At 37.7% G+C, this 27,405-nt stretch overlaps 1 protein-coding gene across 1 annotated transcript in view; it reads right to left on the bottom strand.

Annotated features, from left to right (window-relative positions):
- The window catches only part of CFAP47 (cilia and flagella associated protein 47), an 857,531-nt gene that overhangs the window by 755,445 nt on the left and 74,681 nt on the right, over positions 1 to 27,405 (bottom strand). The window contains exons 14-17 of the mRNA XM_027875456.1: positions 17,358 to 17,574; positions 16,700 to 16,944; positions 10,487 to 10,617; positions 5,000 to 5,122 (exon numbers count right to left, since the gene is read on the bottom strand). Of these exons, the coding sequence (XP_027731257.1) occupies positions 5,000 to 5,122; positions 10,487 to 10,617; positions 16,700 to 16,944; positions 17,358 to 17,574 (716 nt within the window). The remainder of the gene's footprint in view (positions 1 to 4,999; positions 5,123 to 10,486; positions 10,618 to 16,699; positions 16,945 to 17,357; positions 17,575 to 27,405) is intronic.

The following is a 27,405-nucleotide window of genomic DNA, read 5'->3' on the forward strand; positions in this document are numbered from 1 at the left end:
CAGGTTGCTGCAATAGTCAGACGAGAGGTGATAGGTACCTGAACCAGGGTTTTAGCCATATAAGTGGAGAGAAAAGGATTAACCTAAGTTAAAATTTACAGGTAGCATCAACATGGATATTAGAGGTCAGAGGGAATGAAGAACTGAGGATTATTCCCAAATCTATATCCAGACTAGCCTCAACTGAGATTGTATTTCACATCAGCAACTGTCTGCTAGACATTCTCCACCTAGATGTCCCATAGGCATCTCAGACACAACAAATCTTTTCCTCAAAACTCACTCATCTTTTATACCTTCCTATTTCTGTCAAAGGGGCCACCATCCTTCTGGTCTTCAAAAGTTCAAAACCTCAAAGTCATCTTCAATTTTTCACTCTCTGTCACCCCACATATCAATTGAGTGCCAAATCTAGAGAATTTTATCTTCCTATCTAAACCTTTTCTCTAATCACACCTCACCCTCCCCTCTAGTTTAGACCTTCATCACCTCCCATCTGCACTATTTCAACAATTCCCCAATTTCCCCCTCCCATATATGCTCTACAGCTGCAAAATTGATTTTCCTAAAGCATGGTCTGACCATGTCAATCCATGCTTAGTAAACTCGAGTGTTTCCTCAGTATCTTGAAGACAAAATATAAACTGTTTGTTTAGCATTTAAAGTCCTTCACAACCTAACTCCAACTTATCTTTTGCCCCGTGTTATACATTACACCCTTTCACACACTTGTGGTTCAGCTACACAAGCCTTTTTGCTGTCATTCACAAATAACATCACATCACTCATTTCTTTGCTGTGTGCAAACTATCTCCAGTGCCTGGAACATACTCCTCCTCACCTATCTGTCTTAGAATGATTAGTTTCCTTCAAGAGTCAGATTTAAATGCCTCACATTCTCCATGAGGTCTTTCCTACTCCTCACAACTGCTAGTGCCTAGCCTCCCAAAATCATTTTGAATTCTGCTCATACACATTTTCTTCACTGCTTCATTTTTGTTTCTGTATCTTCAGCGCTTAGCAAAATCTCTGCCATAAAGAAGCTTAATTAATGTTTATTGATTAATTAATTGTTCTGGGAGTAGCATTCAGGAGAGAAATTTGGGTTAGATATAGATCTGGGAGTAACCTGTAGAGAGGCTACATTTGAATCCATGGGAAATGATGTCACCAAGAGAGGGACTATAGAGAGAGAAGACAAGAAAATCAGGACACGGTTCTTGTCTATTAATACATAAGGCATGGAACAACGATGGTGACCTAGAAAAGGTGACCAAGAAGGAACAGCCAGATAGGTAGAAAGAGACCCTGGAGATCAGTGTCACAAAAATCCAGGGAGGACAGGATGTGTAGAAGGAGGGATTGGTCAATAGAATCAAATGGCACAGAGAGTTCACGAAGGACAGGGACTGAGTGAAGTAAAGCTTGGAATGAATAGTTTCACTTGACTAATGAATAATTCAGACAGTTCCTCACCTCACATTTACTTCTTACACTTGCAGTGCTAGAAAGGCTAGTAGTCTAAGAAATCCATGTAAGGTAAGAAAATGAAAACAATAAATTTAGATTGTTTGTTTTTTTTCCCAGGAGACAAGCAATTACATAGAATGGAAAAAAGATGGAGAATGGTACCTTGAAGAAATGTAAGCACAAATGAAGGTTTTTTTAAAGATAGAAGTGATTATCAGGTATGGTATGTACATGCCTATAATCCTGTTACTAGGGAAGGGTGAGGTTGTTGGATTTCTTGTGATCAGGAGTTGTGAGTTGCAGTAGGACAGAAACAAATCAGGTATTCACACTAAATTTAGCACCAATGTTGTGAGCATCTAGAACTGGGAAGCCACCAAGCTACCTAAGGAGAGGCAAACCATACCAAGTCAGAAAAAAGGGAGCATATTAAAGCTTCCATGGAGGTCAGTATTGAGTTTGGGCCCAGTAGTGGTCGCTGTACTTTCATCCTGAGGATAGGGAGACCTAGTTTCAAAAAATGAGAGTAATCTTAGCATTTTTTCAGACATTACAGGAGAAACTAGTGGTAACAGAGAGAGGTTAAAATGTGTAAATAAAGGAAATAATAGAAGGGAAAAACTTCCAAAGGAGGTGGGAAGTGTGGCAACCCACATCACAAATAGAGGTGTTGATGAAATAAGAGGAGACGCCTCTTTCTCCAAGTCTGGAGTAAAGGAGGAGAAAGTTGGGGCTGGGAAGGGAGTTGATAATGTTGAATTGATTTGAAGTATAGAACTAGAGAGAAGGGGGAGATGACAACAAATTGCCTTAATTTTTTTCAGTGGTGAAATCCTCTGAGAATGGAATTGAATAAAAATAAAAATAATAATAATAATTAAACACTTACTATGTTCCAAGCATTATGTTAAGTACTAGGAATACAGATAAAAATGTGAGACATGTCCTCCTCTCAAAGAGTTCATATTTTAACTAGGGGAGACAATACATATAGGAGGGTTCATATGAAAAGCAGACAGAAAGTTCCTACAGTTCTTAAGGTGCAACAGAAGAGTGGAAGAGTGAGTGACAAGGCCCTGCAGTCCTTAGGGAGAAATGGCAGGGCAGATGGATGTAAATTACTAGGGACCAGTAGGGGACTGGAACTGTAGGCATTAAGAAGGGAAGATCTTTGTTGAATCTGAGCAGGATGTGGCTGAGGTATTGAGGAAAGAAGTCCCATGATGGTCTAACATGCTCTGCCCAGAGACAGAGGGGTCAAAGTGGTATAAGTAGCTCGAAAAGAGATGAGAATGTTTGGAACAGAGGCTGAGGGGAATGAGACAGTCAGCTAGAGAAGAGTAAAAAAGTTGCTAATGCAAAAGGAGGACAAATATCAGTTCCACGCAGGTCCCTTTTTTGGGGGTGGGGGGAATAGTGGGGCAGTATAATACCAAAATTTACAACCTTGGAATCCTTGATTCTTTCCTCTTTCACTTTTCCCCCTAAATTTTGTCTCCTGCTAAATTTCCTCAATTCTTCCTCTATCACTTCTTTTGCATACAGATAGTTCTTCTCTCTATTCATATAGCCTATACCAGGGGTGGTTAGAAGGCCATATGTGGCCTTCTAGGTCTTCAAGTATAGCCTTTTGACTGAGTTTAAGTTTTACAGAACAAATCCTTTTATTAAGGGATTTCTTCTGTGAAGTTTGGATTTAGTCAAAGGATTTAGTCACACATGCGACCCTGAGGCCCCAGGTTCCTAATCCCTCCCCTATACCCTCCTTCTGGTTCTCATCATTTCTCACCTGATTAGATTACTTCAATAGCCTTTTAATTGGTTTCCCTGCCTCCAAGTCTCTTCCCTATCCAATCTATCTTTCACACAGCTGCAAAACTCATCTTCCAAAATTGCAGATGTAATCATGTCAACCACCTACTCAGAAGTCTTCAAGGTTTCTCTATTGCCCTGAGGGCAAAATACAAAATCATCATCATTGCTTTTAAAGTTATTCTCAATACAGCATCAGCCTACCTTTCCACACTTATTATAAATTCTCTTTACATTGTATTCTATATTCTGGTCAAACTGTTCTAATAGCCGTTCCCCATCCAAAACATTCTGTCATCTACCTCCATGTCTTTTGCATAAAGCCATAAGAGGTCCTTCACATTTGTAATTTACTATCTCCACCTCATAGAATCACTAAATTCTTTGAAAGCTTTCCTCAGGTACCACCTCCTACCTACATGAAGCCTTTCCTGATATCTCCTTCCTGATATCCTCCTCCTTCCAAATGAAATTACTTTGTATTATTTTGTGTGTACTTTGTATTTATTGATGTACATGTTGTACCCTTCCCTCCTCCTAAACCTAAACTTCTCAAAGGTAGAGATCATTTCATTTTTGTCTTTGCATCTCAAGAGTTCAGATAAGAATGTTGTACAAAATAGGCACTTAATAAATATTTGTTGAACTGAATTGAATTGAATTTGCAGTGATTGACATGGACCACAATTGGGACTAGAAAGGACTTGGAAAGCGTACTTACAAAAAGTTTACTGAGCTCAGGAAAGGCAACTTAGGAAACAATCTAGTAGATCTAAAAAACAGATTTAATCTAAACTAGAGGTTTTCTACTAGCTGGCCTGATGTATTTGTATCTCAAAAGAGTAACATGGCCCATGAGATTATGCGCTGGAAGAGCTGCAACTCCCTTATAGAACTAGAAAAGTTACCAGTAGATGGCAGCAGAGAGTAGCAGCGGACCTCCAGAGAACTGAGTGACCATAGAGGAAGCCTGTAGAGAAGCAGGTCACCCACTGAGGACCAGGAGCAGCCAGCATAGAAAAAACGGTGCACTAGGCAAACACAAGAGCCTGTAGCTTAATAGCATCACCTGAGCAGCAGATGACCTCCGTAACTCTGAGGCAGGCCAGCAGCAAGCAGTGAACAGTATCTGAGACAGAGAAGGGTTCCACCTTGCACCCATTCCTCTTCCTCCCCCCTAAGGGGCGGAATGTTCACACAATTCATTTTTAAGTCTAATCTTCATTATTAACATTTTCTCCACCACTTTATTAAGCCTAGGCAATCCACAAAACAATAAATTAAGATTTGATTTGTAGAGTTTGCTTATTTCCAAGGTGTAAATGAAAACTTAACAATTGGCTGTTTAGTGCTGGCGTGATTTGACTCCAGGATATCTTTGGTTCTTCCTTACTAGAGATATTAAGGCAAAAAATAGAAGGCTACAATTTGTCAGATAGGATTGAGAAGGATTCTTATTTTGGTACCAGTTGGACCAGATGGCCTCTGAAGTTCAGGTCAACTCCAGGGTTCTAGGAATAAGCAAATTCAAACCCAAGGTTCTCCTGATTCTAAGTCCAGCAGTCTTTCATTAAAAGAAACTTGTTAAGCATAAACTTCATAGAACTCATGTAAACTTTTTAAATTAACTGTAATCTGCCCCAAACCCAGTGGAAAAAAAATAAGACCAATAATCCTACCTTAAAGCAAAATTATTAAGGTCAGTAAGATAACTTACCTTGAAGTAAGCATGATGTAGACCAACATTTTGAAGAACTGTTTTCTTCAATGTTGTTAAACCTTGAGGGCAATTCTCAAAGAGCACATGATGAGCCAATAGCACAACTTTGGCAGGACCAATCTAATCATTACATGAGGTAAATAAGGAGAGGGGGAAAGCATATAAGTTACTTTCAATAAATACAGTATCAATATTAATCAGGCTTTTTCCCCAAAAAATAATCATAATACATTAATAGATGATACACACTAACACAAAGTTATGACTTTGAAAACAAAGATTGAAACCAAACCAGTTGGGAGGCAGTATGGTACAAGGCAGAATGTGCCACATTTGTAATCAAAAGACCTATGTTCAAAGCCTAGCTCTGACACTTAGGACCTGTGTGATTTTTAGCAAATCACTTCACCTCTTAAGGGCTTATCTGTGAAATGAGAGGGTTACACAAGATGACTTCTGTGGTCCCTTTCAGCTCTAAACCTACAATCCTATGATCCATATTCTTGCTTGAAAATACACTATCTGACATACAATTCATTTATAAGAATACCAAGACCCAGAAATGTTAAATGACTTGCCCAAAGCCATAAAGATAGCAAGTGGCAAAGCCAAGACTCAAACCTGGCTTCTCTGACTCTAAATCTAGCATTCGTTCTACTACACCATGGTACCTCTTGGATCTGCTGTTTTATTTCCGTTTGAAAATTAGTCATATTATCTTCTTTGAAAACATTTAACTATGATAGCTAAGATTTACATAGCACTTTGATGTTTGCAGACTGCTTTACATGCATTTCATTTGATCCTTACAACCTTACTGTGAGGTAGGTTTTATAGGCATTATTATCCCCATTTTACAGAAGAGTTAAGTGGAAGTTAAGTGATCATTCCAGAGTGACATAGCTGGTTATAGTATGGCAACAAGATTTGAACCCAGATGTCTCCAAATTCAAAGTTCTTTTCACTGTACTACAGTAACGCCTCTTCAGTTTAAGTTGAATTTGTGGTTAGAAAAGTTTAGAGTATCATCAGAAAGAAATTTTAATGTAATTAATTATTTTACAAGTGGTACTACAAATCCCTACAAATGCATATCAGTAACCATGATTTTAATCTTATTGTAGCAACCAATGTTCCCCTTTTAAGATCAAGATGACACCCCACACTTGGGCAAATTCTCCACTTTGGGGGAAGAACAGAGAGAGAATAGCACTAATAAATTACCATTATTTTCTGAAATAAATTGATTTTGTTATATTTCATTTTGGTTAAAAGATAAATGTAAATTTATAGCATTACATTACATATTATAAAATGAATTTTTAATAAAAAAAGAGGAAGAAGAGAAAATATAAGCAAAAATAATCAATATGTGTGGAGGGGGGAATCTGATAATAGGAGTAATGTTCTACACTTGTGTACCCCTCACCTCTACAAAAGAGTCAAGGAAGATGTCTTCCAATGGCTTCTTTGGGGTCAAGCTTGTTCTTTACAATTTTGCAACGTTAGTTTCATTACAATTGTAGTTTTTTCCATTTACATTTTTATGGTCAATGTGTACATCATTTTCTTGCCTCTGCTTACATCACATTGAGTCAGTTCATATAACTCTATCCATGGTTCTCTGTATTCATAGTATTCACCATTTTTACAGCACAGTCATATTCTGTTATATTCATATCCCACAGTTTGCTTAGGCATTCTCCAGTAGATGAGCATCTTCCTTATTTCCAGTACTTTGCTACCATAAAAGTGGTGCTATGAATATTTTGGTACATATGACCTCCTTGGTATATACATCTAAAGTGGAAACTCTGAGTCAAAGGGTATAGACATTTTATGCATTTTATTTGAACAATTCCAAGTTGCTTTCCAAAATGATTGAACTAATTCACAGCTCTGCCAACAATGTGTATCTAACAAGATAACTGGAAACAGGAATTAAAGAATGGTTAGAGTATATGCATGTAATAGAATATGACTGTTCTGTAAGAAAAGATAAAACATTACAGATTGAGAAAAACTTGAAAAGGCTTGTATTAAACTGATCCAAAGTAAAGTGAGAAGAACCAAAAGAACAACTTATATGTTGACTACAACATTATAAATGACAACAACTTTGAAAGACTTAAGAACTCTGATAGAAACAATGACCAATCACAAATTCAGAAGACTGAAGATGAAACATACATCTCATCTCTTGGCAGAGATGTCAAGTCAACAAGCACCTACTATGTGCCAGGTACAGTGAAAAAAACAACCCCTACCCTCAAGCTCACAGTCTAATGAGGGAGACAACATGCAAACAACTATATATAAACAAAATATAGACAAAATAAATAATCTCAGAGAGAGAAATTAAAGGGAACTGGGAAAGACTTCTTGAAGAAGGTGGGATTTTAACAGAGACCTGAAGGAAGACAAGGAAGCCAAGAGACAGAGATGAGGAAGGAGAGTAGTCCAAATGTGAAGAACAGTCAGTGAAGAAACAGAGTCTGGAGATGTCTTGTTGAAAAAATTGAAGAGAGACAAAAGTCACTGGATCAGTGAATATTTGAAGGGAAGTAAGGCATGAGAAGACTGGGATGATAAGAAGAGGTAAGGTTATGAAAGGCTTTAAAAGACAAACAGAGAATGTTATATTTGATTCTGGAAGCAATAGGGAGCCACTGAAGTTTATTAAGTGGGGGCAAAGGGGCTGGGAGAGGGTGTGACATAGTCAAACCTATGCTTTAGGAAGATTACTTTGGCAGGTAAGTGGAGGATAGACTGGAATAGGGAGAGATTTGAGGCAGGAAGACCAATCAGAAAGTTATTAAAATAGTTGGGTATGAGTTCATGGGAGCCTGGACAGGAGTGGTGGTAGTGTCATAGGAGAAATGGAGTAATGGAAGAGAGATGATGCGAAGGTAGAATAGTCAGAACTAAGCAATAGATTATATATAGGCAAGGGGAGAAGAGAATGAGGAGTCAAGAATGATGCCTAGGTTGCAAATTTGGGTGATTGCGAAGATGGTGGTGCCCCAGAAAGTAACAGGAAACTTAGGAAGAGGGGAAAGTTGGAGAAAAGATAAGTTCAGTTTTTGATAAGTTGAGTTTACTATGTCTATGGGACATACATTTCAAGATGTCCAATAGGCAGTTAGAGATGTCAGATTAGAGACTAGGAGAGGTTAGTGCTAGATAAATAGATCTGAGAATTATTTACATAGAAATGATAATTATCATACATTGGAAGGTATGGACTGTAATTATAGAACAAGACATACATTTTCAGAAATGAACAATATGATGCAAATTTGGAGGGTGACGAGTTATTTGTTACAAGATGGGAGCTTAATATGAAAAGGAAAGCATCAGGGAAAGGGGAGTGATGGGTAGAGATAGAGATGCAGAAAAAGAATGAAAGATAGAACATTAATGAAAACTTTTTTTAAATATCCAGAAGAGAGCAGAAGGAAGTTCTAAAGGAGGCACAGACAAGAAGGGCAATGTTTGATATGGGACTACCATGTTAAATTTGATATATACTTTTAAAAAACTGAACATGGTAGGTTCTAAGCTTGGCTTTCACGTGCAATCATCTCCTCTTTTTCTGTCTTTTGTATATAGAAATGCTCATATCTATTGAAAACTACTAAGTTCATAAGAAAAAAATTATCTAGAAGAAAGGTTAAGTGATTGAAAGATTCCCAGTGCATAACTATATACTAGAGTAGTAGAAATAACACTAGTACCCAAGTCTCTTGAACTTAAATTCAGAGCTCCCTCCATGACATTATTGTTCCATATGATCAGGCTGGTCCTTGTTTGACAGATATACAATCCATCACTGAGTTAACATTCAAAGCATTTCCAGCTTCATAGGATCTGCCAGAGCTTGTATGTCATTGACATCATCTTTACAACATGGTGAAGCACTGAACTAAAGTGTTTTGTGTACATAGTTATATTTTCATTATAGATGCATATTGTGTCTGGGAATGTGTAACAGGATTCTGGACATCATTGCCCAGTATTTATCTACTGAGTCTGAGAGGGCTTATTTAGCATTTCTGTATTCTTAAGGGCATGTAAAAAGGAAGAGAGCTCTCTAAAGAGATGCTAACTTCAGAGAGGCTGAAGTTGAGGTAGTCCACCAGCCTGCTTCTGAAAATGTGGCCACCTTCTGCCCATATTGACAGCAAGACACTAGCAAGATGAAAAGGGAAGATTGTAAGTTAACTATGAAGCAGTTGATGAGTAATGTGACCAGAGCTGTGCATACCTATTGCCAAGGATAAAACTGATGGCATCCAAACATTCTTTCATTTTCATTCCTGCCCTCTCTGGGAGAGCACTGAAGCATATTCCTAATCTGTTCTTCAAGAGTCTGTTGGGTTTCTGGGGTGAGTTTTTATTTTGTTTTTCATCGATTGGTTTTTTTATGTTTTAAACATTTTCTTGTAAAGAAACCAGTTTCCCCAAATTAATGTGTCTCTCCAGTATATTGCTGGCTTGTATGTGTGCCCTATGGTATTAACTGCAATTAAAGGACAGTTAATTATTTAAGAAGATTTCTAAAAGAAGAGGAGAAGTGTGACTAGAGCTGGAAGGTATTCACTAGAACAATATGGGAACCCATAAAGCATATTTTGGTCTGTTTTATAAGTCCTAAACATCTGAGAAAAAGATTTGGGAATTCAAAACAAATGAAGATAGGCACAGCCTGAGCTTAAAGTAGCCTAAGTACGGAAAAAAAGGAAGAAAGAGTTAGAGTCTCACTCTTCTGAGACAAACTCCCTCAGGTACTTTCCCTACTTTTGTTCCTCTCAGGACTGTTTAATGAAACTCCTCTCCTGAAGAGGACTAAAGAAAAAACAATGCATGATGTGAGTAGTTGGGAATCAATCAATCAATAAACATTTGTCGTCTACTATGTGCAGGCACTATGCTAAGTTGTGGGGATACAAAAAGAGGCAAAAGACAGTCCCTGTCCTCAAGAAGCTTACAATGTAGTGGGGGAGACATCATAGAAACAAATATACATAAAGCAAGCTATATGCAGGATAAATTGAAAATGATTAACAGAAGGAAGGCATTAGAATTAAAAGTTTTAAAAAGGCTTCCAGTAAAAGATGAGATTTTAGTTGGGACTGAAAGGAATCCAGGGAATTCAGTAGGTACAGTAGAGGAGGGAGAGTGTTCCAGGCATGGAGGACAGCCAGAAAAAATTCCCAGAGGCAACATATGGAGTCACTGAATTGACGAGTGTGTGATAGGGAGAGAGATTTAAGAAGACTGGTAGGAGGTGGCATTTTGTATATTATCCTGGAGGTAATAAGGAATCGCTGTAGATTGTTGAGTAGGGGGTGACATGATTGGGCTTGTGCTGGGAATGACAATTACACATAGGCATGTGAACCAGTGAGTAACAAGTCTACTAAGAATAAGCACCTACTACAACCCACACAAAAGGTAGGTACATCAACAAAAAGACATTACCTTCACTGCACAGTCTAGCCTCACTGTGTTTCCATCATACACTTCAAGGTTGAAGTGGCCTCTTTCTGGAGATCTGTAACTCGGTTGCCAACTCACTTCACAATCCAGTGCTGAGTATCCTTCTACAGTACCTGCACAAGTACAGTATAAAAAGATAATGAGCCATCAATCGCAACTTTTGTTTTCTTATTTTAGTTTTAATACTAAAATCCACAGGATTTCCAGAGTTGGAAAAGAGATGAGCATGCCAACGTGTAGGTGTTCTCCTTCGTAATCGAAGAGGAGCAAAATGACATCACTATGTCAGGTCAATGTATAATGTGTCCACCTGTGGCTGAGTAGAGCAATATGAGCTCCAAAGGTTCTATCACAGCTCAAGCACAAATAGTCCATATGAACATTTGCACATCTTGTGTCTTTTAAGCTATGGCACTTCTGTTTTGCTCAAAGAGCACAGCACTGTGCACAGCACAACACACTGTGGCCAGTGTCTCCCAATTGATTCCAAAGTTCTTGAGAGAGACCTTGGGAGTGTCCTTATATTGCTTCTTCTGACTTCTATATGAGCATGTGTCATGTGTGAGTTCTCCATAAAATAGTGTCTTTAGGCAAACATATGTTCGGCATTCAAACAAGTGGTCAGCCCTTCTGAGTTGCACTCTGCAGTGCAGTTTGGATGCTTGACAGTTCAGCTCAAGAAAGGACCTTAGTCTCCAGTACCTTATCTTGCAAGTGATCTTCAAAATCTTCAAAATTCAAATGGAAGAATTCAGTTTCCTGGCATGGCACTGGTAGACTGTTCAGGTTTCACAGGCATACAACAATGAAATCAGCACAATGGCTCTTTCAGTTTGGTAGGCAGCTTAATCCCTCCTGTCTCCTACACTTTCCTTCAGAGCCTCCCAAACACTGATCTAGCTCTGTCAATGAGTGCATCAACCTTACCCTCCGTGTGTACATCTCTAGAAAGTATACTGCCAAGGTAAGTGAACTTATCCACAGCATTCAAAATTTCTCCATTTACTATAACTGATGGTTCCACACATGATGGTACAGTGTTGGCTGGTGAAGAACCTCCGTTTTCTTGGGGTTAATTGTCAGACCAAAAGTAGCGCAAGCAACAGAGAGATCCACACTCTGTTGTATCTCAATCTTAGAGGTTGAACTGAATCATCTTAGAACAAAACAATCACATACCAACTCTCCTTTCACTTTAATCTTGGCTTGCATCCTTTTCAAATTAAATAATTTACCATCAGTGCAGTAGTGGACCTTGATGCTATTTTTGTCCTTGTTGAAAGGACCTGACAACATCACTAAAGACATCATGCTAAAAAGCATGGAAGCAAGCACACGCCTTGCTTCACTTCTTTTGTGATTGGGAAAGTGGGAGAGCATCGTCTATTATCCAGAACCCATACAAGTATACTATCATGGAACTGGTATATGATACTGATTAACTTCTCCAGGAAACCAAATTTTGCCATGATCTTCCACAAGCCCTCACAAGGCCTCAAAGGCCTTGGTCAGATCAATAAACATTGCGTACAGAACTCTGTTCAGCTCCTGGCATTTTTCCTAGAGTTGTCAGGCAGCAAACACCGTATTAACCATTCCTTAGCCCTTTTCCTGAAGCCACACTGGCTCTTGGGTAGATGACCATCTTCCAGATGAAGGATCAACCTATTAAGGAGTTGGCAACTCTAGCAAGAATCTTGCTGGCAATCACTAAGACAGAGAGATCCCCCTTTGATTGTCACAGGACAACCTATTTCCTTTTCCTTTATAGAGATGGACAATGGAAGCACCTGCGGGATAAATTCCTCTTGTCATATAACCCAGAAGATTTCAACCAGTGTGTGAGCAGTGGACTCCCTGCCTCGTAAATCTCTGCTGAGATAGAATCAGCACCAGGCACTTTGCTACATGAGAGGAGCCTAATGGCATTCAAAACCTCTTCTTCAGTTGGAAGTTTGACTAGAGAGGGATTGACTTCAACCTGAGGTATAAAGTCAATGGCTTCAGAGTTAGTTGACAATGGTCTTTTGAAAACATTGTAGAAGTGTTCGTCACATCTCTCCAGGATCATGTCCTTATTACTTATCAATGTGGCTCTATCAATGCTGAGTAGTTGAGATGCACCATAGGTCTTTGGCTCAGGGCATCATAAAAGTGCTTTGGATTGTTATCATCAACATAAAACTGAATTTCATCTGTTTTCTTACTGAGAATCCTGCATCTCTCTAAGCTTCACTTGGACTTTACTTTTGATAGAGTTAAAGGCTGCCTCCTTAGAGATGGATAAAGTATTCTGCTGGTAAACTCTGTGCAGTTCTCATTTTTCATTTAGTAACTTCTGAATTTCCCCATCATTTCTATCAAACAAATCCTGATGTTTGTAAGTGTTCTGGCCCAGATGAGTAAATGCTGTGCTATACAACAAATCTCTAAAAGCTGCCCACTTTTTTTGTTCCATTTTTGCCAACCATATGTTGGCTCAGCTTTCCCTCCAAGTTAGCAACAAACTGTTCATGCATGAAGTGGTGTTCTAATCTACTGACATTAAGTTTTCTAGTGGTCATCTTGCCCTGGGGCTGCCACTTTGTTGAATATGAATGTTTAGCTTAGAGAGGATAAGTCTATGATCAATCTAGCACTCTGTGCCACACACTGCTTTCATCACTCTCACATCTTGTCTGTCTCTTCTCTTTACAATGACATAGCCAATGCTTGATGCAAGGGTGAATCCATAAAGTATTATTCCTTTAGTTAAACATAGGGCATCATTTGGTGTCCACCAGCTACCAAATTCTTACCTGTGGCTCCAAGAAGCTATAGCATGCTCAAGAAAAGACCTCAGTCTCCAATACTTATCTTGCAGGTGATGAGGTCATGAGATGCACAAGTCTTCAGTAGTAAGTGACCATGGTTATTTCTATTTCTGATTCCATTTCTTCTAAAGACATGTCTAATGGTCTGTGCTTACTCTGCCATTAAAGTCACCCAGAATTATAAGCTTGTCCTCATTTGCCATATTGATCATGAGGGTCTCCAAATCTTCATAAAACTTTTCTTTGGCCTCATCAGGATTCATCATGGTAACAGCATACTCATTGATAGTGGTGGCATGGCACTTTCCTGCACATGACAATTGCACTGTCACGAGCCTGATGTTCATTCCTTTTGGGAGGCATACAAGCCTGTTGTAGATTTGATTAGATTTGACAAGCTAGATTAGATTTGACTGCAAAACCTACAACCAGATGCATGGCCCCATCACTGTGATCACTCCAAAAAAAAGTGTATCCAACTTCAGTCAGTTGGTCTTCATTTACCACCTTTGTTTCACTCAGGACTGCTATTTGAATGTGATACTGAGTTCTCTCACTACGAGAGCTGTCTACTGGATTTCACATGCTCACATTCTATGTACCAATGGCGAGGGGAGTCATCTTTACAAAAGTTTTTTATAGTTTTTTTTTGTGTTTCAACCACAAGGTAAGATAACCACCTGCTGCAGTAAGCAGGTCAGGATTGGTTAGGTGAAGCAGAAAATTTTTAGAACACCTTTCCTTGCCCCTTCCACAATCTTTAAAAAAATGCTACACAGACATCCAACAGGCTGCCTAATCCCACTGCTGCTTCAGTCCAGTAAAAAGATGTCCCTATGACCTGGGCTGCCTGTGTGAAGGGTTGTGATTACAGCTCCCAGTTTATCCACACCTGCTGCTTCATCACTTGCCCATCACTACAGAACTTTAAGGTAGATAAAAATGGCAAAATGGTATGGGTGATGTCTTTGAACTCAAACATAAATTGGATTTAAGTGAAGCAGAGTTGTGTGAAGTCATCGGCTTCTCTCTCTTTTCTAGAGTCATCAAAATTCAGTGGCAAGTTAAAAGTCAAGACAATTGACAATGGCTTGGGATGCAGTGGATGACCTTGGTGTTGCTGATGTTTAACCAGGCTCTAAGTGCTCCACAGTGCCTGCTTCCATTGCCTTTGTGGTCCATTGGAACAAATTGTTTACATCTCCTATTCTGCTGAGGAAGTCTTCACATGCTTGGGGTAGATACCCTTCTAACTCACGGATGGGTTTGAGGCCCCTTCAAACCAGGTTACCCTCAACCTGGTTTAGCCTGTCTGCCAAAATGGTTTTACTGGAGTGTGGCTGCTGAACATGCTATAGCTTCTTGGAGCCATAGATAAGAATTGGGTAGCAAGTGGACACCAAAGGTGGAAAGTAGCTCACAAAAAGGCTCAGCAGTCATTACACCAGAGGCTAAGGGTCTTCCCTGAACATCCCATAAACTCCAGCATGCCACTTATACTTTTATCCAAATGCTGGGGGAGGGGGGGAGGAGAATGTTAATTACCGAGAGACAACATGGTACATTAGGTAGAGAGCTATCTTGGAGTCAAGGAGACCCAGGTTGAAATCTCATTTCTGACATGTTCCTAGTCTGAGATCCTGGGCAAGTCCTTAATTTTTCAGTACTCCCAGATGTAGTCAAAAGAAAAAAATTTAAAAACACGGGGCCAAGCAAAGATCACTAAAGCACAACTCTAGCAATCTCCCTCTACCTTAACATGGGGGGTTACCACCCTATTTCCAGTCAATCAACTGGTTACAAATACACCTGACTATACTATGACATAGTCCCTATGTCCCACCTTGTCCACAAGAAATCTTCCAAGTGCTTTGCTGATATCTAGCTATACAATGTCTATGGTACTCCCTTTGTCCACTATTAATTTAGTAATCCTTTCAAAACAGGAAAGAAGATTTGCCTAAGGACTGTAGCATAACCTTTTGTGTGTGTGTGTGATTTTAGTGAGTACTGCTTCCCTTTCTAAATGCTAACAAATACTTCTTTAATAATGTGTCCTAGAATTTTGCCAGAATCAAAATCAAGTGCATTAAGGATAAGATGAAAAAAGCCAATTAACAGAACACTGAGGAAGGGCACAAAAGACAAATTTGGACAGCTATCATCCTTAATTGATATTTGTCTCATCAAAACTGAGATTGGCAAATGACTAATCTCATTCAGAGATTCATTACCAAAGTTTAGCTGTAACCTACATAGGTTCCCAAAGTCAGTGATACCACCCCTTAAGGGCGCTGGAATGATGGGGAGGAGGCAGTAGTAACCTCGGGTGCAATTGGGGGATATTGAATAAAAATAAGGGGGTGGTGGAAGCATAAGGAAAGAAGAGAGGAAAATTTTGATAAACCATTCAAATATCGTTTCATCTATTGTATGAGTTAAATTACACTATTTTCCAAATAAACACACAAAATACACATTATAACCAATCAGTGGTCAAGTCCACCAGTAGGTCTTAACAAGCAAGTGTTGGCAAGCAAGTATGTTGTGCATTGTCAGGAAGTCCAGCATGAATATGTGTGTATAATGGCTTGTTTGTGATACAATAGTATACCATTACATGACACAATATTTCAATACAGGGGAAAAAACCACAAATTTAAAATAAATTATTAAATTTAATATGTGTCATTTTTAAAAAAATATTTTATATTTTTTGAAATGATGCGAATTTTTTAAAAACCATTAAAGGGTTAAAGAAAGTAGATTTCTGGGGGGGGTGCTGAATAATTTTTTAAAAGGGTCGATAGGTCAAATAAGTTTGGGAACCTTTGGTAACATAGATGCAATTAAATACAGAAACTTTCTAATAAGGAATCAGAGAGTCTAAGGCAGGGAGAAGACTGGAAGACTAAAAGCTCTCCCAGATTTTAAACTTGAGGATAAGTAGAATGATTTATTTTTCTTTACATCTTTCTTGGGGCCTTGAAGAGAGTTTTGTACTAAATAATAAATAAAATGTACTTAGGCACTGATGAACTTAATAAAGATAATTTAAGTTAAGTACCTAGAGTGTCAAAAGATTACAAAATTCTCTAAATGTTATTGCTTTAAGAAAAGGAGGTTTTTCTCAAGATTCAATGACAAATCTGCACTAAATTCATAATTTTGTTTAGTGAAATTCCATTAAATCAGTATCATCTATAATGAGCATAATGAAAATTAAGTCTATAGAAAAAAGGACCCTAATTTTAAGATGGAAATATTATAACATGAGTTCTAAATCAACTCATGGTTAAACAAACTCATGGTTAGCAATATAGTCATATACTTTAATATTATGAGTCTTCAAACAAATAAACAAAAATAAAGCACACTCTACCTTTAGCTGGACATATAGAAAATGCAATCCCATTATTTAGGATCAATGGTTGCCATTTAAATCTAGCTGCACAGTTTCGGGGATTATATAATCTGACTGTCCCCCTATATCCTGTTTTCACCAAGAAGCCTCGAGTAGGTTTTAGAACCAGTTCTTTAGTTGATAACTCAAGAGCCACGGGCATCACTACTGCCTTCACTAGGATATTTCCACCAGGAATGCTGTTTATTGTGAAACTGAAAGACCTATAATATATGAAAAAAAATTCCCATAATGCATGTATTATTTTACTATTGAGATTCAATTATACACATAATGACATATAACAATGAGCTCCATAATAAATTATTTAATAGATAATATTCCTAGAGTTACTCATGAAAGCAAAATATTTGCATTAAAAGTACCATTGAAATACTATATAAAAAAAGGTATCATATATCTTGCTTTCTCAATGGTTAGGGAAGGGGTGGAGAGGAGAGAATTTGGAACTGAAAAATCAAGATTTTAAAATAATAGTATACAAAAGAATCACAAAAACATACACATATAGACATCTGCAAAGATAGATAGATAAATATAGATCAAATTAAAATCTCCTAATTTTAGAATCAAAAACATTTGACCAAATAAATCAAGAAGCAAAAAGGCATCTTACTTCCAAAACGACCCCAGGGTGGTCGTCTCAAACACTATTGGAATGCATATATTTGATGCAGGTGGAACCACAAAAGACAATGGATTCGTCCTCTTTAGTTCTTCATGCTCAATTTCTAACCGCACCAAAACATGCAGTGGCAGATTATTGATAACACGCACTTGTTTAGCACATACATAATTCACACAGATCTCACCAAAGTCAAGGACAGATGGACCTGAAAGAAGGGAGGAAAATGATAAAATGTCATTTTTTGATTGCGTGAAATAAATGCAAGCAAATCTGATCATCTGATCTCTCTGTTTTTCACTTTAAGGTTGTATCTCTTCTAGTTTTTAAAAGACTAAAAATAATTGTTGTCATAACAGGAATATTAAGTGCAAAATTTTTATCCACTAAAATAACTTCATAATTAAATACTAATTACTAAGATGCATTAATTAAACAAGTAATGGGACAAGAATAGTCAAGATCTGGGATTTTATTGGGATTCCCCCTTTGGGGAAATTCTCTCCCCTACTGCAGATCATAACTTAAAGGCTTAGAAAGTAGTCTCTGAGCACTAAAAGGCCAGGAATAGCAAAGGCAATATGTATCAGAAGAAAGACTTGAACCTAGGTCTTCCTAACTCTAGGACCAGCCCTTTCTATCCAAAAATTATTGAATAGGCATTGCCTCAGAACAACTGAGATCTGGGAAAGACCTTAGCTTAAAAAGTCAAGGTCTCCCAGTACATCAAGGGCCATTTCCAGTTGTCTTGACTTATGTTTTGTCACTGGATTCCAATGACTTTGGAGGAGAGAATGAGACTGATGACTTTATATAGCTCTGCCTCCCTTAAATCCAAATCACTTGCAAGTCAAGACATCACCCTCCTGATGTCATTGGTCCTCTTTGAGAATGAAAGACAAACAACTATGCCATGATGCTTCATATGCAAGATATATAAACAAATAAATATTAACCATATAAACAATTTGGTGATAAAGAGTGGTAAAAAGGAGGATTTTGTATATTGAACATTAAAACACCAATTTGTACTACCAACATTTAGACTGCCATCCATCCTTTTTTTTGGTGCAATTCACCACTGTTAGAAGCTCTCAGTGAGGAAACTTCTTTCACCGATCTATTATTAACTGGTAGTATTAGACAGATAGTCTGTCGATGTACCAAGTGTTGCATATGCCACAGGAAAACATCATTTTCTAAACATGTATCTAGTAATGCTTCATTGATTCAGCATTTTCTTTTTTTTCTTTTTTTTTTAAATATGGTTAGGCAATGGGGTTAAGGGATTTGCCCAGGGTCACACAGCTAGTAAGTGTTAAGTGACTGAGGCCAGATTTGAACTCAGATCCTCCTGAATCCAGGGCCAGTGCTCTATCCACTGTACCACCTAGCTGCCTCGATTCAGCATTTTCAATGAAAATTTTCCAAATGTAATTCCCTAGTGTGATGCTCTATCTCAGATTGTATATCAGCTCCTTTAGAGTAAAGACTGCTTGTTATCTTTGTATCCCCAGTACCTAGTATAGTGTCTCTCACATATAGGTACTTAATCAGAACATCACAGATTTAGAGCTAGGACTAACCCATGTGGTCCAACCCCCTTATTTTACAGAAGAGGAAACTAAAGCCCGGAAAATTTAAATGACTTGCACAAAGTCACAAAGGTAGTAAGGAAGAGCTGGAATCCAAATCCAGGTCTTTTGATTCCAAATTCAGTGCCCTTTCTACTGCACCATGATGCATCCCTAATAAATGTTTGTTGATGAATACATCAATTTTTCAGATAACTAAAGCTTACAAGCAGTAGTATATTGATAAGTGTTTAATAAATGACTCCTAAAAAATGCAAATGCAGGACACACTCCTAAGTTTAATTTACACTATTAGCATTTTTCCCATCACTTTCTTAAGTCTGTACATCCAACAAAATGATAAAGCCCTCATGGCCAATTTTGAGGCATAAGTGATTGCACTGAAAATTTACCAGTGGCTCATATGAGTCATTCAAGCTGGTTCCGGCACACTCCTAAATACAGCTTTAAGCATTAAAACTTTATTTTTATTTTCACCATTCCTAAAATGTATTATACATTCCCCTGCCTGCTGAAGTAACACACATTGAAAATTATTTAACCTGCTCTTGATGACTGTATATCATCATCATGGACATTAATTTTTCTATTAAGTTTTAATATAGTGATACCTACTTATCATAAGCTAAATACCCCAATGTAGTGGTGCCTGTTTTCTTACTTGTTTTTAATATTTTTTCTGTCCCATTCTTCACTTTTGACTATCATTTCTTGGCACTGTCAGCACGTCTGTCTCTGACAGCAGCCAGTCTTTCAGTTCTCTTTATTGCAGTAAAAGACCACATAACAAAAGATTTTTTTCCCTTTAATTATGTGTAAAATATGATTAATTAGATTTTAGTTAGGTCACAAAGGGCTCTCCATTAAGTAAAGTGTTTGTTATGTTATTATGTTATATGTTATGTTATATGTATATATTATATGTTATATTATTATATTTAATATATTTATATTATACATATATTAAAGTGTTATTATATGGACATTAAGATCTCCATTTTGCTGTTGAGAAGGTTTCTTACTTATTTTCTTAACACTTTCTGGAAAGATTACCTCTGAAAAGGTAAATCTCCAGAAAGTGCTTCTACTATACCATATACACTAAGATTCCTATGTAATACAGTTTGCCTAGAAGGGAGCTGTTAATTCCAGTCCTGGATCAATTTTATTAAAGGGGTTCTACTATAGTAACCAAAGTCTTATTACACTCTGAAAATAAAGTGCTTTATTTTATCAATGTCTACGATGCTGGTTGAATCAAGTTAATTTAATAAAGAAATATTGTGGAGGGGGCAGAGCCAAGATGGCAGAGTAAAAGCAGTGACTTGCTTGAGCTCTTCCCTAAACCCCTCCAAATACCTGTAAAAAAATTGTCTCTAAAGAAATTCTAGAGCAGCAGAACCCACAAAAAGACAGAATGAAACAAATTTCCAGCCCAAGACAACCTGGATGGTTGATGGGAAAGGTCTGCTATGCCTGGCTGGGAGAAGAGCACAGTTCAGTGTGGGCCAGGCAGACAAAGACAGAGGAGGCCACAGGGGACTGAATCACAGACAGCTGTGGTGGTGTCTAGACTTCTCAAACCATAAATGCCAAAGACGACTTAGAAGGTCAGTAGGAAAAGTCTGTGACTTTGGTGAGAGAGGAGCTCGGTCAGGCGCCAGTCTCAGTGCATCCCAGGGTGGTAGCTGCTTCTGGAGTTCTGGGCCCACAGATGGTGGGGAGGGATCTAGCAGTTGATCAGAGGGGGATTGCAGAGATCTCTTTGCTGGTGCTAAGGCAGGATGCTCTTGCTTTGCCCATGCTTGGATCTGGGTTGCAGTCCTGGGTGGTGATCCTGGAGTTAAGCAGAGTGCTAGTGTGGTAGAGCTTGTGGCGACTGTGTAGAGGGAATCCTCCTCATAGTTCCAAGGCAGAAAAGAGTGCTTGTGGTCACTCATAGACCAGAGCACAGGCCAGGAAAGGAGTAAACACCTCTCCTTTGACCATACAACCTTGGAAGAACTGAAAACTTACAGGTCCCTAGAAGTATCTCTGAAAACAGCTGCACAAAACCCCTGAAGCTTGGGACAGTACATCCTCCACCCTGGAAGCAGAGCCTACCTTAACAAAGAGTTTAAAAATCAAGTAATTGGGCGGGAAACTGAGCAAACAGCGGAAAAATACTGAGACTATAGAATCTTAGTTTGGTGATAAAGAAGATCAAAACATACAACCAGAAGAAGACAACAAAATCAAAACTCCTACAACCAAAGCCTCCTAGAAAAGTATAAATTGGTCTCAGGCCATGGAAGAGCTCAAAAAGGATGTTGAAAAGCAAGAAAGAGAAGTAGAAGAAAAATTGGGAAGAGAAATGAGAGTGATGCAAGAAAATCATGAAAAACAAGTCAACAGCTTATAAAAGGAGACCCAAAAAATACTGAAGAAAATAATACCTTAAAAAATAGACTAACTCAAATGGCAAAAGAGGTCCAAAAAACCAATGAGGAGAAGAATGCCTTAAAAAGCAGAATTGGCCAAAAGGAAAAGGAGATCCAAAAGCTCACTGAAGAAAATACTTCCTTAAAAATTAGAATGGAGCAAATGGAAGCTAATGACTCTATGAGAAATCAAGAAATTATAAAACAAAACTAAAAGAATGAAAAAAATAGAAGACAATGTAAAATATCTCATTGGAAAAACAGCTCACCTGGAAAATAGATCCATGAGAGATAATGCAAAAATTATTGGACTACCTGAAAACCATGATCAAAAAAATAGCTTACACATAATCTTTCAAAGAATTATCAAGGAAAACTGCCCTGATATTCTAGAACAAGAGGGTAAAAGAGAAATTGAAAGTATCCACTGATCACCTCCTGAAAGAGATCCCAAAAGGAAAACTCCCAGGAATATCATAGCCCTCCCAGGTCAAGGAGAAAATATTGTAAGCAGCCAGAAAGAAACAATTTAAGTATTGTGGAAACACAATCAGGATAACACAAGATGTAGCAGCCTCTACACTGAGGGATCAGAGGGCTTGGAATATGATATTCTGGAAGTCAAAGGAGCTAAGATTAAAACCAAGAATCACCTACCCAGCAAAACTGAGTATCATCCTTCAGGGGAAAAATGGGCATTCAGTGAAATAGAGGACTTTCAAGTATTCTTGATGAAAAGACTAGAGCTAAATAGAAAATTTGACTTTCAAATACAAGACTCAAGAGAAGCATGAAAAGGTAAACAAGAAAGAGAAATCATAAGGAACTATTAAAGTTGAACTGTTTACATTCCTACAAGGAAAGATGATGTTTTTATCTTATGAGACCTTTCTCAGTATTAGAGTCATTGGAAGGAGTGTGTGTGTGTGTGTGTGTGTGTGTGTGTGTGTGTGTGTGTGTAGACAGAGAGACAGACAGACAGACAAAAAGAGAGAGACAGAGAGAGAGCATAGGGTGAATTGAATATGAAGGGATGATATCTAAAAAATAAATTTAAGGGGTGAGAGAGGATTGTACTGGGAGAAGGAGAAAGGGAAAGGTAGAATGGGGGTAAATTATCTCACATAAAAGAGATAAGTCAATTAACCCTGATTGTCTTACCAAAGAAAAGCAAAAAACAAATAAACAAACAAACAAAAACAATGCTTGGCAGAGATGATGAAACAGATGTGAATAAGGCAAGATAGAGTGGTTGAAGCTTGATTAACCATGAGAGGAAGAAAGACGAAGAGGCAAGAAGGGGCTAGAGGTTGGATTTCTGCAGTCCTCAGATGTAGCAACTGTTTGTATTAGGACTTCAGGAAGAAGCCTTAACTGTGCTCCAAAACAACTAATTGTGCTCATTGTGGTTAAAAATGGCTCACTATAACTGAAATCCAGGGAATATCCAGAGAAAAAGCAAGGAAAAACACTCCAAAAGGAAAATCACACTGCTATAGAAAAGCAACTATCAGGAGTCCCCAGAGACAGTCTAAGGCACAGTGAATAGGCACAGAAATTAGATTCTTGGCTGTGATTGTTAAGAACTCAGTTCTAGAACCTCAGTTACAAAAGGATTTTTTGTTTTATCTTTGTATGCACATTGCTTGACACAGTGGCTTGTACCTACTTAAGGACTCTTTCACAGGGCAGATGTAAATATCAAATGAAATAATTTAAGTAAAAAACACTTTGCAAACTTTAAAGCTGTTAAATAGAAATATAAGCTATAATAATTATTATTATTATTACTCAAATAAAGCAATGATTTCATAAATGTGATTATTTCTTCCAACCATGAGGAACCTAATCTATCCATGCCTATCCACCCTGGGCAACTCTTGTCTAATTGTTGGATTCCTCAAAGTCATGTGGTAAACTTATGGAAGATATTAAATTTCTAAATACCCACCAAGCTAGATATCACAGTGACGTAGGAAATAGAATGAAGTGAAAAGAACTGAAAATCCCAAGACACAGTATGTACAAAGAAGGGGTAATAAAAAAATCCATGGTTTCCAATGTTTATTCACAAATGTGTAGTATATAGGTAATAAGTCAAGAGAATCTTAGTGCATGGAGCCAAATCTGACTTTATTTGAGATTCACAAAGGGACTATGACCATGGAATAATATGTTCCAAGAAAACAAATTTTAAAATGTTGGAGTAGAATTGTTGGTCAGCAAGATCAATGCATATGGGAAAATCCATAAACTACTGGGACGTATAACAAATAACATTTGGACAAGAACTAAGGAAGAAAGAAGAGAGGCAATATTGTGATGGGAGTATGCCACAAGACTCATCACCTAACCATCAGACTACCTAGTGAATAGTGGATTTGGGAAACAAGTCGCATAATCCTTGTACAATAAGAATGAGAAATTTTAACTAACCAGATCATGCAGAAATTCTCTCATTCCTAGATGGAGAGCAGGTGGAAAATCCTGACTTGCTTTAATGACAATTTCATTCTTTAATAGTAGAGTAAGTAGTGAAGGGAACTGTTATTTGGTACTCGATTATAACCAGCAAAGAAAAATTGGTTGGCCATGTAAGAGATAGGAACCTTGGAAGAAAGTGACCACTACATCTCTATTTTTAATTTTTGTTTTATTATGAACTTAAGAAACATCAAAAAAAATAAACATTTCAACATATAAATAGAAGAGAGTATTATATATGAAGCTATGGACTTGTTTTGTACAGTGTGGGGCTATTTTAAATGTATATTTAAATTAATATTTTAGTAACAAACTCTCTTGCTTGTCTCTGTTCCTTTTTGAACTTTTTTCTTATGTATTTTTTAAATGTTTCATTGATTCCCTTCTTTTTTGTATCACTATTCTAACCCACTAACCCCCTCTCATAAATACACACACACACACACACACACACACACACACACACACACACACACACTCCTTCCCTTGTACCAAATAAAAAAGTCCTTTCAAAATAAAATAACATATTGGCGATGTCTGAAAAGACATCGTGTCTTTTTCCAGAACTCTAATCTATCGACCCTCTGCCAAGAGATGGGAACCGTGAATCATCACCAGTCTTCTGAAGACATGATTGGTCACATCATTGATCACAGTACTAAAATTTCAAAGTTATCCTTTACATTCCAGTTCTACTCACCCTCTTGTGTATTATTTCATGCAAGTCTTCCTGGGTTTCTCTGAATCTACCATATTAATAGTTGTATAGTACAATAATATTTTATTATATTCATATAACAAAATTTGCTCAACCACTTCTTGGTTTGCCCCTCAGAGGGGCATCCACTTGGCTTCCTGTTCTTGCTACAACAAAAAGTGTTGCTATAAAAAATTTTGTACATTATGGGTACATATGTACCCATAATTGATCTTTCTAGGGTATATGTCTAGAAGTATGACCACACATTTTAAGAGTTCAAGAAATAAGACCAAGAAAAAACAGGGAAAAGATGACATATCACCTAAATTATTAGGTATATTTTAGAGTTTAGAGAAAGGTTTAAAAATAGGAGTCTCTTAATCTGAAGTCCACAGACCCCAAGAGGCTTGTGGATAGGGATTCAGAGGATCCAGGATCTTGAACTAGGAAAAAGTAGATCTATATTTTCACTAACTTCTAAATGAAATTGATATTTTCCTTCAATTACGATTGTAGGCAACAAACATTCTGAGGAGACTATTAGGTTCACCAGACTGGCAAAGAATTCCATAACAAAACAAAAAAAAATGAAATAAAATAAAAGTTAAGAATCACTGGTTTAAAAGGAAATAAAGGGTGAGAATCTAGGACTGGTATCTCAGGAATGGGAGTAGAAAAAAGGGAAAGGGGCAAAAGCAGTCTGCATCAAGCAGAGAGCACTGGTACTGAGTACACTGGTACTGAGTACACTCCTTTCTCACCACCCTCTTTCTTTATAGAGAGGGCTAGAAACAAAGGGAAGAGGATAAGAGAATAGGATGCAGGGAAACATAAAAATGGCACTCATAAGTGAATGTGCATGAGATGAACTTACCCATAAATCTGAAGAGGATAGCAGAATGAATTAGAAAGCCAAATCCAACAATTTGTTGTTTATAAGAAACAACCAGCAGCACAGTGGATATAGCACTGGGCCAAGAGTCAGGAAGACCTGAATTCAAATTCAGCCTCAGACACTCACTAGTTGTGTGACCTTGGGCAAGTCAATTCACCTCTGTTTGCCTCAGTTTCCATAACTGTGAAATGGGGATAATAGTAGCACCTACTTTACAGGATTGTTGTGAGGATCAAATGAGATAATATTTGCAAAAGGTGTTTAGCCCAGTGCATGGCACATGACAGGCACTATATAACCACTTATTCATTTTCCCCATAAGAAATAACACTTGAAATATATAAAATGGCACAGAGTTAAAGTGAAGGACTGAAGCAAAATCTATTAGATTCAAATGAACTCAAAAGATCAGAAGTATCTGTCTTGATCTTAGACAAGGCAACAGCAAAAATTAACTTGATTTTGAAGGTTAAAAGGAAAATTACATTATTCTGAAAGGCACCATGAATAATGAATCAATATTTATAAGTTACAAATAGTGTACCATATAAATATTTAAGGAAAAAGTTAAATAATTTACAGGGAGAAACTATATGGTAAGTAGTATATAGGTATAGTAAAACTAAAACCAGAGGACTTCAGTGTACCTTTTTCAGACCTAGACAAACATAAAAAAGAAAAAGACAAGAAGACTTGGATAGAATTCTAGAAAATTAGATATATTAGACCTCTGATGATTATTGAATGGGAAGAGAAAGAAGTATACATAGTGTGTATGTATGTGTGTATGTGTATGTATAAATTGATATAAACTGATAATATATAAGTCTCTTGCCCTCATTATGTCACAGAGCTTTCCCTATAAAACCTTCAGCCTTGGATCACTCTCATCATCCACTGTCTTCACTCCTACTCATGTGCAACTGAACAAAGCTGGAGAAAATCATAACACCACACTGACTGGGGCCACTACAAATTTACATTACATAGCAATACTGAGTGTTCATTGTAGCAAAACAATTTTTTTACACCTCCTTAATTAGTTCACTATACCACTTAACACAGTAATTCTTCCAAACATTTTCATGCTTCTTCAAACCTCCTATAGCTTCCCCTCTCATCATCCTCTTAACTGAGAACATTGCCCCATATTTCACTGAAAAAAGTTGAAGCCATTTGCCAAGAGCTCACTCTTCTCCACACCTCCTCAACTCACATGATTCTGATATATTCTACCACTTTCTCCTCCTTCACTCCATCTCATGTAATGAAGTGGCTCTTCTTGTCAAGGCAAACCTTTCTCCATGCACAAGTCATCCCATTCCATTCCATCTTCTTCAGTAGAAAGCCCACCGCCCTCTTTATATCCCCTCTCATTAATCTTCAATCTCTCCTTTTCTACAGGCTATTTCCCTACAGACTACAAATATGCCTATATCTCCCCATCCTCAAAAAAAAACCCCAAACTCATTTGATCATCCATCCCCACTATCATCCCATAAACCTCCTCCCATTTGTTACTTAATTCCTTGAGAAAGTCTTCTAAAATGGATATTTCCCTTTCTCCTCATTCTGTTTTCTGAAGTCCCACTTCTGACCTCATCATTCAACTGAAACTGTGCTCTCTAAAATTACTAACAGTCTCTTAATTGCCTTATCTAAGAGTCTTTCCACATTCTTCATCTTTTTTTTTAACTTCTCTATAGCCTTTGACATGGCTGATCACACTCCTTGATAATCTTCTTCTCTAGGTTGTCATGATACTTTTCTTTCCTCGTTTTCCTCCTATGCCTCTGTCTATTCTTTCTGTCTTCTTTGCTGGACCTTCATCCAGGTCATGCCTACGTCCTCCTCATTTCCCACCCAGCTGCAACCCTTCTCCATGATGGACTTCTCCATCATGCCCCTATGCTGAGTACCTTCCTCTCCACCTCTGCACTTTTCA

This window comes from Vombatus ursinus, unplaced genomic scaffold (genome assembly GCF_900497805.2).
Source record: "Vombatus ursinus unplaced genomic scaffold, bare-nosed wombat genome assembly UNPS02014809.1, whole genome shotgun sequence".
In the NCBI taxonomy this organism is placed as follows: Eukaryota; Metazoa; Chordata; class Mammalia; order Diprotodontia; family Vombatidae; genus Vombatus; species Vombatus ursinus.